Source organism: Lottia gigantea (assembly GCF_000327385.1).
Source record: "Lottia gigantea unplaced genomic scaffold LOTGIsca_118, whole genome shotgun sequence".
Classification (NCBI taxonomy): domain Eukaryota; kingdom Metazoa; phylum Mollusca; class Gastropoda; family Lottiidae; genus Lottia; species Lottia gigantea.
In genome coordinates, this window is record NW_008707180.1 from 548,604 (window position 1) to 567,024 (window position 18,421).

The 18,421-nt window shown below is 30.7% G+C and overlaps 1 protein-coding gene across 1 annotated transcript; it reads left to right on the forward strand.

Moving 5' to 3' along the window:
• Window positions 1-5,198: 5,198 nt before the first annotated feature.
• LOTGIDRAFT_171695 (hypothetical protein) lies at window positions 5,199-14,929 on the forward strand (the record flags this gene model as incomplete). The annotated part of the gene is made up of 10 exons (XM_009047885.1): window positions 5,199-5,513; window positions 5,782-5,988; window positions 9,282-9,454; window positions 9,644-9,700; window positions 9,864-9,985; window positions 11,001-11,137; window positions 13,336-13,518; window positions 13,809-13,867; window positions 14,121-14,215; window positions 14,802-14,929. The coding sequence occupies 10 exons, from the start codon at window positions 5,199-5,201 to the stop codon at window positions 14,927-14,929; spliced, it is 1,476 nt and encodes a 491-aa protein (XP_009046133.1).
• Between the last annotated feature and the right edge of the window lie 3,492 nt (window positions 14,930-18,421).

The window sequence follows — 18,421 nt, forward strand, 5'->3', positions numbered from 1 at the left end:
CTCAATCAACTACTCACTTACCAACTCACTCAAATACTCACTTACCAACTCACTCAAATACTCACTTACCAATTCACTCAACTACTCACTTACCAACTCACTCAAATACTCACTTACCAACTCACTCAAATACTCACTTACCAACTCACTCAACTACTCACTTACCAACTCACTCAACTACTCACTTACCAACTCACTCAACTACTCACTCATAAACTCACTTATTCACTCACTAACCAACTCTGTCAGCTACTCACCCAACTGCTTACTCATCAACTCACCCAACTACTACCTTACGAACTCACCAATTCACTCACCAACTCTCCTAGCTACTCACTAACCAACTCTCCCAGCTACTCACTCAACTACTCACTTATAAACTCTCCCAGCTACTCACTAACCAACTCTCCCAGCTACTCACTCAACTACACACTCATCAACTAACTCAACTGCTAACTCACCTATTCACTGACCAACTCTCCCAGCTAATCATCAACTACACACTCATCAACTCACTCAACTACTAACTCACCTATTTACTGACCAACTCTTCCAGCTACCCACTCAACTACTCACTCAATAACTCACTCACAAAAATACTCACTTACCAACTCATCCAACTATCGACCCACTCACCCAACTACACACTCACTCCACTACTCACCCAACTCGCTCACCAATTCAGTAAATAAGGATGACTTTTTATATAGGTAGACTGTTTCGAAATATTAAAGTTGGCTTCCTAAAACAATGGATTCTCCATGTTGCACAATGGCTAATTGGAAAGAAACGTATTTTCTGAATACATGATAGTGTGTAGTTCAAACATTGATAATAATATAGTCAGACTTAAAAACGTCACTTTTTCGGTAAAATAATGTATCACCTTGACATGTTCATGCAAGTTCAATATGATAGAGACTCTGCTTTGATAGACATAAATCCAGCACACCTACACATTATATCAAAATAATTTCTGCATTTCTCTTGTGTTGATATTATATTCTACTACAGTAAATGATATAAATCATGCACGAAGAACTAATACAATGAAAGGATGCATACAGAGATATACGGCTTACCTCCAACACAGGGCTTGAAAAATCTTAGTTGATACTAAATTTCGATAGATTTATAACGACAAGATAAACATAAACATGAAAAGGCATCAAATGAATTCTGAACAGATGTTTGTATTTATTTCGCCATATAGCACAACCATGCTATACACAACTATTGATTCCTTTTTCCTAGGTCGGCTTCGATCAAGCAATGATAACTCATACGGCTATTTTTAGATACCATAGTTCCACTCTAATAAATATATGAGATAAATGAATTATAAGTGACCTGGAAAAAGTGTATATTATAATAAGAAAGAAAATTAATTTATCAGCAAAGGCGCATGCTAAGGCATCAAAGAGTGCCAACTAATTTATACTAATTGTATTTTTCTAGGCAATTAACAGATAATTTTTTTGCCCAAAATGTTACAAGTTGCCTTGCTACTTTACAATATAATTATTTTCGTTTGAAGGCAGGCCTACATTATGACAATTATGTCAAAACGCTTTCGCAGTGACGTCAGTTCTATCAGGTTGTCCACTCGTCCGCCCGCCCACAATTGCTTAACGCGTTACAGCAGTTTTGATGGTTTTTTTTTAATTGAAACTTTTTTTTTTGTTAGGTTTTTGGGGCGGTAGAGGCTATTGAGCTTATGCTTTTCGGTAGGCCTAAACTTGAATGGATTTATTTCAACATTTAAATGTATGAAATTGACTGTTTCGTGAGCGTTATGAATTTAACTACGTAATTGGTGTTTTTATTAGTGAGTAAACTTTGTCAAGTTGAGCTCCTGCTTGCAGCTGTCCAGAGTAGGCCTATCTCTCAAAATGATAATCGATGATTGGTTTGTCTGCAAGATGTTAATGAAAACCAGCGTTTCTCCCCCTAACCTTCATTCACATTTAACAAGGATTTTGACAATATTTCTTTTTAACTATTGAAATTTCTGTACCGGTACCTTAAAGATTAGTTGATAATGTTATCATGATTTTATTACACATTCATCTTTAATAATCATCCAGCTCTTGTGAGTCGACACTTTATTATTGAACATAACGTTTCATTACACATACAGGTAACGTTATCAAGTGATTATTAACCATACAGCTCAGAACATTATATATACCAGCTAAAAACGAAATGAAAAATAAATATGTTTACAATTGCGCCTTAGGGGCTCCGTAGATTAATTAGTGAATGCTTTGCATTTATAATTTTGAGTTAATGTAATGTAAATAATTAATTCGTTTAAACGAAATAACTAAGTCGTTTAAACGAAATAATTATTTCGTTTAAACGAAATAAAAAGATGGGTTAATTATTTCGTTTCAACGAAATAGACGAAAAAATTAATTCGTTTTTAACGAAATAATAATTCGTTTAAACGAAATAATAATTCGTTTAAACGAATTAATTCGTTTAAACGAAATAATAATTTATTTCGTTTAAACGAAATAATAATAAAAAGTGTTGAAAATTGCGCTTAAGGGGCTCCGTATTAATCTAATCAGGCTTCTCTAAACATAAATGGGACAGATTAAACAATCAGATACATAAGGATAACATAAACATTAAAGAAAATAAAACATTTAGATATTCCAGCAGTATTACTAAAAAATTGACCATTATCCCTGGTTTATGTCTTTTAATTTCTAGTGCTTCTCTAATTGATCTTTGTTTCCATTTGGTTAAATTAGTAGTTATATATCATTGGTTCAACCCATTTTATTGGATGTGATAGATTCTTGGTAATATGTTCTGCAATTGCTGACTTTTTGTGATCCCTTTTTCTGGTAGCTGTCTGGTGTTCTTTTATTCTGACTGATAACGGTCTTGATGTCTCGCCTATGTAACTTTTTTTGCAGCTGCAGTCAATTTGGTATACAACACCTTTTGGATCTGGGGTGGGTTTATCTAGTCGTCCGTTTGCTTTTAGTAAATTCTTAAGGGTTTTACCACTACTGAAGGTTACATCGATGCCAGTTTCTCTAGTAATTAACCGTTTAATTTGATAGCTGAGTGGGCCGATGAAGGGAATATTGATAAATGTCGGAGCGTTATTTAAGGATTGGGGTGGTCTGCAGGTATTAGTAAGCGTCTGTTTGATAGTTCTTTCTACTAACTTTTTAAGGTGCTTTAATTCAGATTCTAGGGTATCTTTATCATTACAAATCAGTTTTGCTCGTCTAGTTAGTGTGGATATAATAAAAGTTTTAATTTGGCTATGGTGATTCGATTGATGATGAACATATTGGTCGGTAAGGGTGGGCTTTCTATATACAGTGGTATGGAGTTCGTCGTCATTTCTTGTAATCTGGACATCTAGGAATGGTAGTTGCTGTTCTTCGTTTTCTTTTACCATAGTGAATTGGATTCTTGGTTCGAAAGAGTTAAGGTAATCTAGCAGATCTTGTGGGTTGATCATAGTGAATACGTCGTCAATTTTCCTAAACCAGCAATAGGGCTTGATAGGTGATGTTTCAAATGTTTAATTAGTGAATGCTTTGCATTTATAATTTTGAGTTAATGTAATCCAAATGTTATTTGTTATAATAAGTAGTAGTTTATGTTGTATCTTTTGAGTTGTTAAGTTTTTTAGCTGGTATATATAATGTTCTGAGCTGTATGGTTAATAATCACTTGATAACGTTACCTGTATGTGTGACCGGTAAGCTCGGTCATCAACAAAATTACTTACCTACTTTGACATAACATTATTTATCTATTCATTTTTTTTTTGTCCCTGTGGCCCATACTTTCCTTATTCGAACTAACAAATTGTGTCACAAAGAAAACTAACCTTCACTTTCAATCTTTAATTTCATGCACCATAAAAATATTTATTAAAATGTAACTAAACGTACCAAATCAAACTCTCTTTCAGCTTAGTGTCAAGACCAACAATGTAAATATTTTACACCTTGTAAATATACTCTGTAAATACTATACTATATAGTATCCTGTGAATATTGTAAAGAATAATGTATATTAAATGAATAAAAGCACAATGATAAAAAAAAACAAAAGTAGTACGCTCAGACGTTTTTCTATTACTTAACTTTCTTTTTTAAAAAAAACTTAATAACAATAACAGGTAACAAGCTTATGTCTAGATTTGGGATCCTAGGGTCACTAATCCCCCTTTGATCCTTCTATTCATAAGAACACTAACTTCCATAGCCCGTAACACTCTTGTTGGTGAAGCCGAGTAGCCGCTAGAAAATAACACATCTTCAGTGGAGATAGCGTACTTGGTGTCTGGCCTATATATATATGAGATCCCGACACTGACACCGTATCTGAGTGCAAAAAAAAACAAAACAAAAAAAAAACAAAAAAAAACAAAAAAAAATATGTGTAATGTAACGTTGTGTTCAATAATAAATAGAAGTCTATATCCATAAAAACTGTTGTTTCTTAATGGTATATAAGTTATTGAAAATAAACAGACCGAGAAGTAGCCTACTTCGTAATTGGATTAAAATACAGAATTAAAATAGAGGCCTAAGCTATTTCAATGATCTATAAGTGGATATTTAGCACCCGGACTTGTCATTGCCGGTCATTTTCTAAATGACTATTAGTAACCAATATCAATATTTTGTAGAGCATAGCATATTTTGATTCACCAACTAATTAGATTTAAACTAAAGAAAGTTTTTATCATTATATCTATGGCTAGTTGTTGTCTGCTGTTTTCTTAAATAGAGTTGTCTCCATTATCATCATAGCTCAATGATAGATATGTAAATTATAAATATCTTAAGGAATATCCTTGCTCAATAATTGAGATACAATTAGGCTACTGTTTTTCATATCTTTATCTCTCAAAGACAATATTTACGTGATTTTTTCGATTTTCTTCTTTCATACTTAGAGTGCAGTTCTTGTACATCACAGTATATTTGAAGATAAGCATCATTGCATACTGACGATTATCAAGACTATAATTCGTATAGTGTTATCTAAGACCACGAGAAAATGTCTGGGTAATTAAGACTAGAGAATTGTTGACATTTTGTAATAATAAGAAGTATAAGTCACTATATTTAGTTTTTTAACATTTGTTGATATTGTCACTTCTTGTAAATACTGAATACTTGTTAATAATTCTGTGACAATCCAGACAAACCATGGCAGACGGACCAAGCGTTGCGAAAAAGGCGAAAGTTTTACCTGAATGCCCTTACGGTGTAAATTGTTATAGGAAAAATCCTCAACATTTGAAGGATTTCTCTCATAATAGCCCCAGTGTAGCTAGCACAAGTAGAGATTCAAATGGGGTTTCTGCCAGTTCATCTACTTCTGCAACATTACCACCCTGTAAATATGGTGCCAAGTGCTATCGGAAGAATTTGATGCATTTTGCTGAGTTTTCCCACCCTACAAAAACTAGCAATAAGGATGACAGTGGTAGTGACACAGACATAGTTGATTCAGATGAGGAGGTTTGTGAAATGTTAAGTGTATTTTTATCAATTTCAATAAATGTCTTAGGTCCCTAAATTGTAGGAAACTGACAAGATTTAACTTGAAAAGGAAAATAGATTCTTATAAATAAAGACATGTAAAATTTCGAAGATTTTGATTTGCAGAATTGATACATCCACTGTTGTTTGAACTATAGATATTATGAGTTCTTCTAGGTATTTATCAGAAGTACCTACAATTGATAAACTCTGAAATTACAATTTTGTTTGTTTATTTACTTTTCAGGATAAGACAAAACAGAAGAAAGATGGAAATGATATTTTAAGTCGGGGAATGTCGTTAGTTAAAAGTTACTCCCAGATGTCAGAAGAAGAAAGAAAAGAGTTGATAAAGAAGGCTTTTGAAGCTAAACAAAAGCTACAAGAGGAATTAGAAGTGACTAAGAAACAAGTTGCTGAAAAAGCCAAAGAAGTAGACAAACTTCAGGCTCAGGTATATCTATACTATACTATATCATCTAGTTAGCTTGACCCTTACACCTCATATTCATGTTATCTTTGGTTCTCTATGAAGCTTGTTAACAATTTCCAAGCAATTTGACATGTAGATGTCATGATTATTTTATTGTTCACATTTTATTCATTATTTATTGTGGGACTTTGCCTTCAGCAAAGTCCCAGTTTGTTATCGAAATGTCAATTCTTTTTTTTTTTTTTTTTTTTTTTTTTTTTTTTCGAAATTTACACACCTTCCTGAGCTTAGACTACAATAGTTGCAGCAACCATTCAACATTCACGAACCTTAGATATAGGCGACGATGTGCATAAATATGTTTTGGATCTTTTTTGCAAAACCGGAAGTGCCACAATTCAATATGTGCAAGAATAGATAATCGGCTCTAGAAGTCGTATTTTTCGGTCGATTTTCTTTGGGTTTGCATTTTTGGAATCTACTGTTAAAATCTGAAAGAATAGCAGTTTCAAAATTTCAAAATTCGAAAATTTGTCGCAGACATTTTTTGGCCGATTTTCGAAATTTTTGGACCATTTTTCAGTTTTTTTCGGATTAATCTGAAATTTTGATAAAAGATGCATGTCACTAATGTAAACCATTTGACGTATTCAAAATTTTTGCGTCACTTCCGGTTAAAGTGGAAAATCGATTTTCACTTCCGGTTAAATAACTTCCGGTGTGATTGAAATATTTCAACGAAATTTAGTATATCGTTATTAATCTTAATTCTATGGCCGATTTTAAAATAAAATCTAGTCCGAAAAAAATACTTCGGCCGCTATCTTGATTTGATACTTTTTCATAAAACTCAAAATGGGGCTTCGGGGGAGAATGGGATTGGTCAAATTTTTATGTTGGTGTATACTTTAGTCGATGGCGACAAAAATGTTGGAAATGGATTTTTGAATTTGACTTTTGCTTTTTTGCAACTTCCGGTCGAATTTTTTCACTTTTTGAAGGCTTGTATCTCGTGACCTTGACCTTTGATGACCTTGACCTTTTTAGGGTCAAAGGTCATTGACCTTGGCTATCATTTGATACTTTGACCTTTGACCCCAGACATGTACTTCCGGTTTTATAGCTATCCGTAAAAAGCCAAATTCGCAACTTTGGACTGCTCTAACACGTGACCTAATTAACCTAGAGGGTTAATTTTTTCGGTTTCCTAATGTTCTTCTCATGCACTTTACATAGATATATAACAATTGCTTTTTTAAAGCAAAATTCGTGATTTTTTCAAATTTGAGTTTTGTTTTACCATATTTGTGTCTTTTTGATCTTGGTGTATGTATATCTTATGACCTATTTTATGGAGAACCTTGATATTTGGAATACAACTAGACACTTTGAATATGAATTCACCTATGGCAAAAAAATTGGGGTGGGCGTGGCACATCCGGGTTGGATTACTAATTGTTTACATTTTGGGGCTGGGGCATAACTCGCATTGGATACGTTTTTTTGAAAAAGGGACTTTGCACACAATTACCTCATCCTTTTGGCCAGTTTGTGTTAACAGCTCAGTTGTTTCAGCTTTATAGTTCCAAAAAAGGAACGGGTTTTAACATTTGGATATTTTCATTTTTCGATTTTGACCTTTGTTGACGTTTGTTGACCTATATCTTTTGACTTGAATAATGTAGAAGCTTGAAATTTGAAACACAACATAACATTTGGAATATCAATTACCCTATTCAAAAAAATTCAGGTGGGCGTGGCACATCCGGGTAATATTACTCATTATTGATATTTTTGGCCAGGAGCATAACTCGCAAAGTATACGTTTGTTCAAATGGAACTTTGCATACAATTATCTCATGAATTGAGCCACTTTGTCTTAGAAGTTCGGTTGTTTCCGCTTCTTAGTTCAAAAAAAGGAACAGGTTTTGGAAATTCATAATTTTCAATTTTTGACCTTGACCTTTGATGACCTTGACCTTTATTGGGTCAAAGGTCATTGACGTTGTCTATTAGTTTATGCTTTCATATTTGACCTCTGACGTCTACTTTTGCTTTTATAGCTGTCCAAAAACATCCAAATTCGCAACTTTGGACTGCTCTAGCACGTGACCTAATTAACCTAGAGAGTAAATTTTTTCGGTTTCCTAATGTGCTTCTCGTGCCCTTTACACAGATATATAACAATCGTTTTTTTAAAGCAAAATTGAAATTGGTGATTTTTTCAAATTTGAGTTTTTTTTTTTACAATATTTGCGACTTTTTGAGCTTAGTGTATGTATATGTTATGATCAATTTTATGTAGAACCTTGATATTTGGAATATAACAAGACACTTTGAATATGAATTCACCTATGACAAAAAAACTTATGTGGGCGTGGCACATCCGGGTTGAATTACTAATTGTTTACATTTTGGGGCTGGGGCATAACTCGCATAGGATGCGTTTGTTCAAAAAGAGACTTTGCACACAATTACCTCATCCTTTTGGCCAGTATGTATTAACAGCTCAGTTGTTTCAGCTTTATAGTTTCAAAAAAGGAACGGGTTTTAACATTTGGATATTTTCATTTTTCGATTTTGACCTTTGTTGACTTTTGTTGACCTATATCTTTTGACCTCTATTATGTAGGAACTTGACATTTGGAACATAACGTAACATTTTGAATATTGATTAACTTATTCAAAAAAAATTGAGTTGGGCGTGGCACTTCCGGGTTTGATTACTCATTATTGACATTTTTGGCCAGGGGGATAACTCGCAAAGTATACATTTGTTCAAAATGGAACTTTGCATACAATTACCTCATATTGTGAGCCACTTTGTCTTAGAATTTTGGTTGCTTCCGCTTCTTAGTTCAAAAAAAGGAACAGGTTTTGGAAATTGAAAATTTTCAATTTTTGACCTTGACCTTTGTTGACCTTGACCTTTGTAGGATCAAACGTCATTGGCATTGGATATCTATTTGTACTTTCATATTTGCTGTCCTATGTCAACTTCCGGTTTTATAGTCGTGTGCAATTAGAAATTTTGATGACATATATCTCTTGATCTTGACCTTTTTAGACCTTCTCTTTTACAAGATCAAAGGTCATTGACCTTGGCTATCTGCTGATACTTTCATTTGTGAGGTCTGACGTCTACTTCCGGTATTAGAATCTTCTAGAAAATGAAAATTTCTCAACTTTAGACTGTTCTTGCGCTTGATCTAATTATCGGCGAAGGTTGATTTTTTCGGGGTCTTCTGCAATTTACTACATTTGCAAAGTCCCACTCTGTGCCACGAGTGGCTCTAGTTATACTATTGTTTTAGGTGACTACATGTTTACTATTGGTGGAGGGAGAAAAAGAGGCCATGGAAGGAAAAACTCTTAAACTATTTACTCTTGCAGCTGAAAGAGATCATAAAGAAGGTTCAGCTGATCAGATACATTTCCGTCTAGCAGAATCTCAGTTTTATAGATTACTATCAGGAATGGATGCCAAGTAAGTTACTTTTCAGTTTTTAGATTGAAAATTCAATCTAATATAGGCTAAAGATATGTGTTGTTGGTATTTGTATCTGTATTTGGTTCCAATCTGAATTCACAAAGCATAGTGGCCACCAGATTTGATAGACAGATTTTCATATTGATAACTATGTTATAAAATTTAAGCCATGTTGTATTATTTTAGATACAGTATTGATAAGGTAGAATATGTTGTTAATCCTGTATTGGTGAAAAGATTTCAGTAAGTAAATGGTAATTTATTATTGAGGTAGGTATTGGACAAATCACTGAAAGGGACACACAGTCATTGATTTAAACAGCTGGATTGTAATGGATACTGTTTTGTACCATAATAGCAAACGGTTTTGAACAAGCAGAGCCTTTTACACATTTGATTTTTTTAGAGAGTCAAGAAATGATTTGAAGAAAGCAAGGGGAGAAAGTCTTAGTTATCCAGTCTTAGCATTTCATGGCACAAAGAAAGAAAATATTATTAAAATTTGTACTGATGGCTTTAAGGCACCAGGTATATCTTTTTATGTATTAAGTAATCTTCTATAATATTAGTTATCTTATCTCTAATCTTTAAGTTTGTATAAAGAGTTTCTCAAATTATTACCCAAGGTTTTATTAGGAGTTATATTAACTATTCTTCAAAGTTTTATAAAAAGTCATCTCATTTAGTCTTCAAGGTTTTATCAGGAGTTATCTTATCTAGTCTTCAAGGTTTTATAAAGAGTTATCTCATTTAGTCTTCAAGGTTTTATCAGGAGTTATCTTATCTAGTTTTCAAGGTTTTATAAAGAGTTATCTTATCTAGTCTTCAAGGTTTTATTAGGAGTTATCTTATCTAGTCTTCAAGGTTTTATCAAGAGTTATCTTATCTAGTCTTCAAGGTTTTATTAGGAATTATCTTATCTACTCTGCAAGGTTTTGTAAAGAGTTGTCTTATCTAGTCTTCAAGGTTTTATAAAGAGTTATCTTATCTAGTCTTCAAGGTTTTATTAGGAGTTATCTTATCTAGTCTTCAAGGTTTTATTAGGAGTTATCTTATCTAGTCTTCAAGGTTTTATAAAAAGTCATCTCATTTAGTCTTCAAGGTTTTATTAGGAGTTATCTTATCTAGTCTTCAAGGATTTATTAAGAGTTATCTTATCTAGTCTGCAAGGTTTTATCAAGAGTTATCTTATCTAGTCTTCAAGGTTTTATTAGGAATTATCTTATCTACTCTGCAAGGTTTTATAAAGAGTTGTCTTATCTAGTCTTCAAGGATTTATAAAGAGTTATCTAGTCTTCACAGTTTTATAAAGAGTTATCTTATCCTTAATCTTAACGATTTTATAAAGAGTTATCTTTTCTTTAGTTTAAAAGATTTTATAAAGAGTTATCTTATCTTTAGTCTTCAAGGTTTTATTAAGAGCTGTCATATCTTTAGTCTTCAAGGTTTTATAAAGAATTATAGGTAAAGTGTTACCTTGAGAAAAGTAAATAGGGATCCCTGTTTCCTCTCCATTCAATATAGAATTTTTATCATTTTGCAGGTGAATCGGGATTTCATATGCGTACAGATACTGGATGGTATGGTGCTGGCGTATATTTTAGTGAATATCCACACTATTCTATGAGTTATATACAAGGTGCCACTAAACTGTTGTTATGTCAAGTTTTACCAGGGAAGGTATGATATAGTTTCTCAGATTATATAAAGCTCTTAGTATATGATAATAATAATACTTTATTTATAAAAATATAAAATACACACATATAATAATTATAAAATACACACATATGATAAAATACACACATATAATAATTGTAAAATACACACATATAATAATTATAAAATTCACATGGTAATTGATTTATAATAGCTTTAAGGCTTGTTTCCAAAACCATATGTTTATATATATGCATGTAATATTTGTAATCCTTGAATAAATATTGTTTACAAAAAAAAAAAATTATAAAATACACACATACAATAATCATAAAATACACACATATAATAATTATAAAATACACACATATAATGATTATAAATATAAAATATACACATACAATAATTATAAAATACACACATATAATAATTATAAAATACACACATACAATAATTATAAAATAGACACATATAATAATTATAAAATACACACATATAATGATTATAAAATACACACATACAATAATCATAAAATACACACATATAATAATTATAAAATTCACATGGTAATTGATTTATAATAGCTTTAAAGCTTGTTTCCAAAACCATGTTTATATATATGCATGTAATATTTGTAATCCTTGAATAAATATTGTTTACAAAAAAAAAAATTATAAAATACACACATACAATAATCATAAAATACACACATATAATAATTATAAAATACACACATATAATGATTATAAATATAAAATATACACATACAATAATTATAAAATACACGCATATAATAATTATAAAATACACACATACAATAATTATAAAATAGACACATATAATAATTATAAAATACACACATATAATGATTATAAAATACACACATATAATAATTGTAAAATACACACATATAATAATTACAAAATACACACATATAATAGTTATAAAATACACACATATAATAAAATACACACATATAATAATTATAAAATACACACATATAATAATTATAAAATACACACATATAATAATTATAAAATAATACACACATATAATAATTATAAAATACACACGTATAATAATTATAAAATACACACGTATAATAATTGTGAGAGCAATTAGTATAAAGTTGGGTATTTAGTTAAAGTTTAAGAAATATGTTTTTATTGTTTACAACGAGCGCCTGTGGTTTAAAGAAACAAGTGCCTTTGGTGCCTACTTTTTCCTGGAAAATAGTCCATATTATATTAGTCACTTTAGTTTAGTATCATTCCTATTTGTCACAATTATCCAGTTTTTAAAGCAACATGGTGTGTTGAAGTAAGCTAAAAGTTTCACTGTGGATTTGTGCAGATAACAGGCATAATAAATCGGTAAACTTCATATTTTATATGTAATTTTGTGTATAAGATTCTTCTTTTAATGTTTATCATTGTAAAGTTTGATGTCATTGCATATTAATGTATATTTTGATCAAAAGTCATGTCTGATAGAATTTTCCCTTTCCCGCTACTCAGTTAGTCACGTGACCTGCTGGTACTTTCCATAAGTTGATAAGTCTATAGTAATAGATATTTCATAAGTGAATTTGTAATAAGTTTTGTTATATTTTGTAGTCAATCTGTGAACAACAACAACTTTACTCTAAGAAGTTAGACGTTAATAAAGTTATAAAGAGTACAGAATTTGTTTTCACTGAATTATTGAACGTCTGATTACCTTCTGCACCCACAATAATTATAAAATACACACATATAATAATTACAAAATACACACATATAATGATTATAAAATACACACATATAATGATTATAAAATACACACATATAATAATTATAAAATACACACATACAATGATAATAAAATACACACATATAATAATTATAAAATGCACACATATAATGATTATAAAATACACACATATAATGATTATAAAATACACACATATAATAATTGTAAAATACACACATATAATAATTACAAAATACACACATATAATAATTGTAAAATACACACATACAAAGTTTAAGATTATTCAAAATAACTTTACACATAATAATATACATTATACTCAATATTTACATACAATGATGAAAAGGGAAATTAGCATTAACTTGACAGTGGCAGGTACAAATGGATGATATTATGGGAAGGATCAATGAGACAAGTCTTTGCTTGGTATAAATTGATAATAAACAACACATTTTTATTCATTTCAGGCATATAAATGTACCAAATTGATTCATGGTTCAACGTTAATGAGTGGACATGATTCTCATACATCACCTGATAATAAAGAATTAGTTATATTTAATAGTCACCATATATTACCGTGTTATATTGTACATTATAAAGCTGGTGGTGGCGAGTTCAAATACAAACCTAAAGTTCTCAAAACTGAGGTAAGTCAGTCCTTGAGTGGCATCAATGCAATTAGTAAATTTTAATGCAATGAATGGTTCTGTCTGGTTATTTTATGTTAGTTGTTCTCAATGGCCTTACTACCAATTGGATTATTATCAGTCAGTTTTACAGGTTTAAGTGTTAGGTGTCAGTCTTGTAGCTTACTGATTGTTGTGTCATTAAATTTATATCTAATAAGTATAACGGGAAAACTCATCGCTGAATTTTAGTTTACAATAGATGTTGGGGCTGAGATATTCATAGGTATTGATTGATATATTTTTACTAGTTTAAAGATGGAGATCTTGCTGATAAATATAAAAAATGTGAAAAGGCTAAACCATCAATGTAAGCTTTATATTTATTTTCTGACAACATATTAAAACTATAATTCATGGTGCATTTGTACCCTTTTTGGAATGATTATTTTTATAAATATCAAAATCAAAATCAATAGATCCAAATTTATTTCGATGAACATGATATAATGGAGAATTTTCTCAGACTATGATGTGAGATTAGAAATTGCAGAAGAAAACAAACAAAAAGTGTGACATTGAATTTTGAGTATTCTTTAATCAGACTTTATTTTTATTTTCAGGATTTTAAAGGGTACCATGTTTCAGTTCTCTGGAAAATTTACTGCCACTCAAGCGAACCTGATAGCTTTGACAATGAAACATGGAGCTGGTAAACGTAAGAATTCATTTTGCTTCCTTGCCTTAGTCAGACATGTTTTTATATTCATTACTTTAAGACCAGTCATAGTAAGAAATATTTTGTCAAGGCATGTGAAAACAAATTAGTATCCAGTGACTTGAGTATATGTTTGTTTGAAGACATGTGCAACATTTTAACATGATGAAAACAAGCCTATAACTTGTTTATACCAGTTAATTAATAATTATAAAACAAATAGTCATGTTCTCAGTATTTTAATGGTAGGGGGAGAGAATGTTGCAAGAATATGTATTAAAAATCTCTCATCTCATCTTTTTTATCATCAAAAATCTTGAAATGAAGGAAAACAATACTACAAATCAATCTAGGTGTTTATATTTCACCTTATTTCATATTTCACTGCCAATATAACTCAACACAGCTTTTACTTGAGCAGTTGGATTAGTTGTTGTATGTTTAAATCCCTATTAATTTAGGAAATTTTTGGAATACCCAGGAAACAGACGTTATTTCTTTCATTACTTACTACAAGGTTTTGCCTGTCTGCTTCAGCCGAAATCAGTGTAGAACAAGACTTAATTGCAAATATTTTCATTTTCAGCTACTTTTCACCTTTTCACACATCTTGTAGCAACACCAGATGAAGTATCAAATAATACTAATGCTAAAGTGTATAAAGCTACCGAGAGAGGGGCAAGTTTTCTTATTCTTAAACATAGGTTTCCTTAATTTTTAGTGTCAAATAAAGCAAGCTATTTGATTAATTGGTGTTTTATAATGAATTATCATGTATTCTTAATCATATCAGGTTACTATTGCATATAGATAAGAAACAAAAAAAGACTTTTTAGCCTTGATCAGTCACTTATTGGAATTCTGCAGGTAAATCTCTTCTTATTTAGCTAATTATGAGTTAATTATGGACATGTGGTATTTTTTCCAAGTCATTAGAACACTTCTATTCTTAAATGAAAATAAGGGAACCCATCTTTATAGGGAGCACCAACAGCTCATTGCCTGCCAACAAATTTGAGATATAAAATCCTCTCCAGAATAATTTGTTTTGGTATGAGTGACTTTAGCCAGCTTGCTGAATAAGAGCGAGAGATGTTCATAAACATGTTTTCCTTGCAATTCAAAAATCATGTACCATGAAACTTTTAAAGTGCGCTCTTTGTAAAGTGTTGTATTTTTATACTCTCACAATATAATGTGGACTTATATTGTCGTCACCCATGTCTGTCCGTCCACGATTGGCTTGTGAACTCGATAGAGACTACAGTTTTCATCTGATTTGAATGAAATTTGGTGTGATCATTTATATTGATGAGATCTTGGACAAATTCGATATTCACGATTTTTCGATGAACGGTTTTTGAGTTTTTGCCCTTGACTTAGCCAAAACGCATCAAAATTGGCTTGTGAACGCAATAGAGACTACAGTTTTCATCTGTTTTGAATGAAATTTGTTGTGATCATTTATATTGATGAGATCTTGGACAAGTTCGATATTCACGATTTTTTGATGAACAGTTTTTGAGTTATTGCCCTTGATTTATGAAAAACGCGTCAAAATTTTTTTGTTCATCCTATTTCAATGAAATTTGATATGATCATTTATAATGATGAGATCTTAGTCAAGATTGAATCTGACAATTTTTCAATCAACAGAATTTGAGTTATTGCCCTTGACTTAGTAAAAACTCATCAAAATTTGTTGGTGATAGAGGTGACAGTTTATGTCAGAATTTTGAAATATAATGTGTCTTTGTTTAAATCAACAATATCTTGCACAAATTAAATTTTTGGTATGATTTGACACAGATAGGTGACTGCCCTTGATATACTGAAAATGTATCAGGAAAGTGGGTGTATCTTGTTAGGCAACCACTTGTTTTTTTATATTGAGAGCTGAAATTGAGCTCTACAGCTGGTAACAAACATTTTAATGCCTTTAAATTTGTCTTTAAATTTCAGTCTCCAATAGTCAATGAACATTATATATATGATTGTATATTAGACAAGAAGCTTCATCCTGAACAGAAATATCTGTATGATTTATAAGATATTATTATCGTCACCGCCATATTCTTCACATAATGAACATTTGTATATTTGTGTCAGACTGCATATATCACATTAGAATTTGTAATGTATCCTTCTACAAAAATGAAATTGGTATGAAGCAGTGTAAATATTTAGTGTGAATATATAATTTTAAAGATTTTTTAAGTTCATACATTTGTTAGGTATTTATACTGAGACTGGGGGTACAAATAGGGAGCAGACTCACTCAATGAGGGTACAACTGCTGAGGCTGAATTCAAATTTTGGCCACTCTGTGGTGGTGTCATAGTCACAAGCCTCTCATAGAGCGTCTTTGAAGGTTATCTCAAGAAAATTTTAGAAAAAATGAATTGATTTTGACACATATTTTGGATAAAAAAGGTAGACATTTAGATTTGTTGAAAAAAAGTGGGGATACAATTGGGGGTGTAAACCACTTTTCTTCTTCTGTAACCCCCACTGTTTATACACCAAAGTGAGTTATGTTGCTATTTTTTTTGTGTATAATATTAAATGATTATCTATTACAATTGTAGTATCATCCAAAGTAGAATTATTGACAAATAAAAGCAGAAGACACACTGTACTGCTTAGTTATATTAAACTAAATTGATCATCTCTGTTTTGAAATTTTTTTTAAGAATTTTTTTTGTTATATAAAGGCTATATGAATCTTAAATAAATTCATTTAGTTGACTTCTTTTTTAAGACAAATTTTTATATATTTGATAACTATTCTTTATAATTCTTATTTTATAACCAGTATGATTCATTTTATTGATCATGTTTCTTAAATTTCAAAATGTGGCAAGGTGTCTTTGTTAATATTATTCTTTCTTTTTGGAAATGAGCATCATTGTTTTAGCTTATATCACTATGTGATTTCTCTTACTTGTTTTTCACACTGGATTGCGACCATTTGATATCTTACAGGCTTCCCAAAGAGTATTTCTAATATAATCTATGGGTATGGTGAACTACATTTTTCTGTGTGTATCGAGATGTTACAATGCCCGTCTAACACAATTTTGTGCTGATTTCAACAGTGTAAATTGGTGAAAATGGCACCCGCCGTACAACATCTGATGCTTCCTTCATGCTTATACACGCTTATTATGCCCTTGAGCTAGTTTTATGTTGCCATAGCAGCTCAATAAAGACACCTCTCTGGTGTGACAGACTATTATATAACAGTAACTTAAAGTACAATAAGAGGTATTTATATAGTTACTGCAGAGTGTTTTAGTTAATAAGTTAATGTATTTTATTAGTTATATTAAAGTAAATATAAATCTACATACATGTATTTTACTTGGAAGATCTTGTTTTCAACTTTCTAACCAGCAATTTTGTATTCCCTTTGAACTTTGACAAGTAAAAAAAAAAATAAAATTCACTATTGAATAGTTGAAATTGCTGTGCTAAGATGATAAATAATTTGAATTGACTTGTATTCAACTATATCATATGAAAAATATTTTAACAGATATACAGAAGATTCAATTGAGGTGTTGTAGATGAACACTGTAATATTATCATAAATATTTTTTATTTTTTAACAAAACTTCTACAAATTAATAGCAATGCAAAAAGAAACATCTCACACAGGATTGATTAAAAATTCAAGACTAACAAGAACCAACTCGAGTGTTCTTTAAATATATTTCAAATTGTTTTCTATATTGAATCCAACATTAATTCAAATATATGGTTAAATGTAAAGAAAATAAATGCAATCTTTCCAAAAAAAGGAAGAGAAGTATTTTATGTCAATCAAATTAAATTGATGTACCCATTTCAAGGGCAGAAAAAAGGGCAAGTTTCATAAAATATTTAAAGAAATTACTGATAGGTTAATTTTAGATTAAAACCAATTAAAGCCTAGTACCTTACGAAAGACATAAGAAAATTACTAAAAGAAACACAGCCAAGGAATTAATCACAAAATTCTTCAAAAATATACATAAAATCAATTTCTAAAAATGATGCCAAAAATACAACTGGCGCCGAACACATCTTAGCCCACTGAAAGGCTGATTTAAAACAATTACAAAATATAATATATTACAAAATAAGGCTTAATTTGATAGAAACTAGAATAAGGTTGAAGGAGATATATACCCAGTACTTCTTATTATTCCCAAATACAGCCAA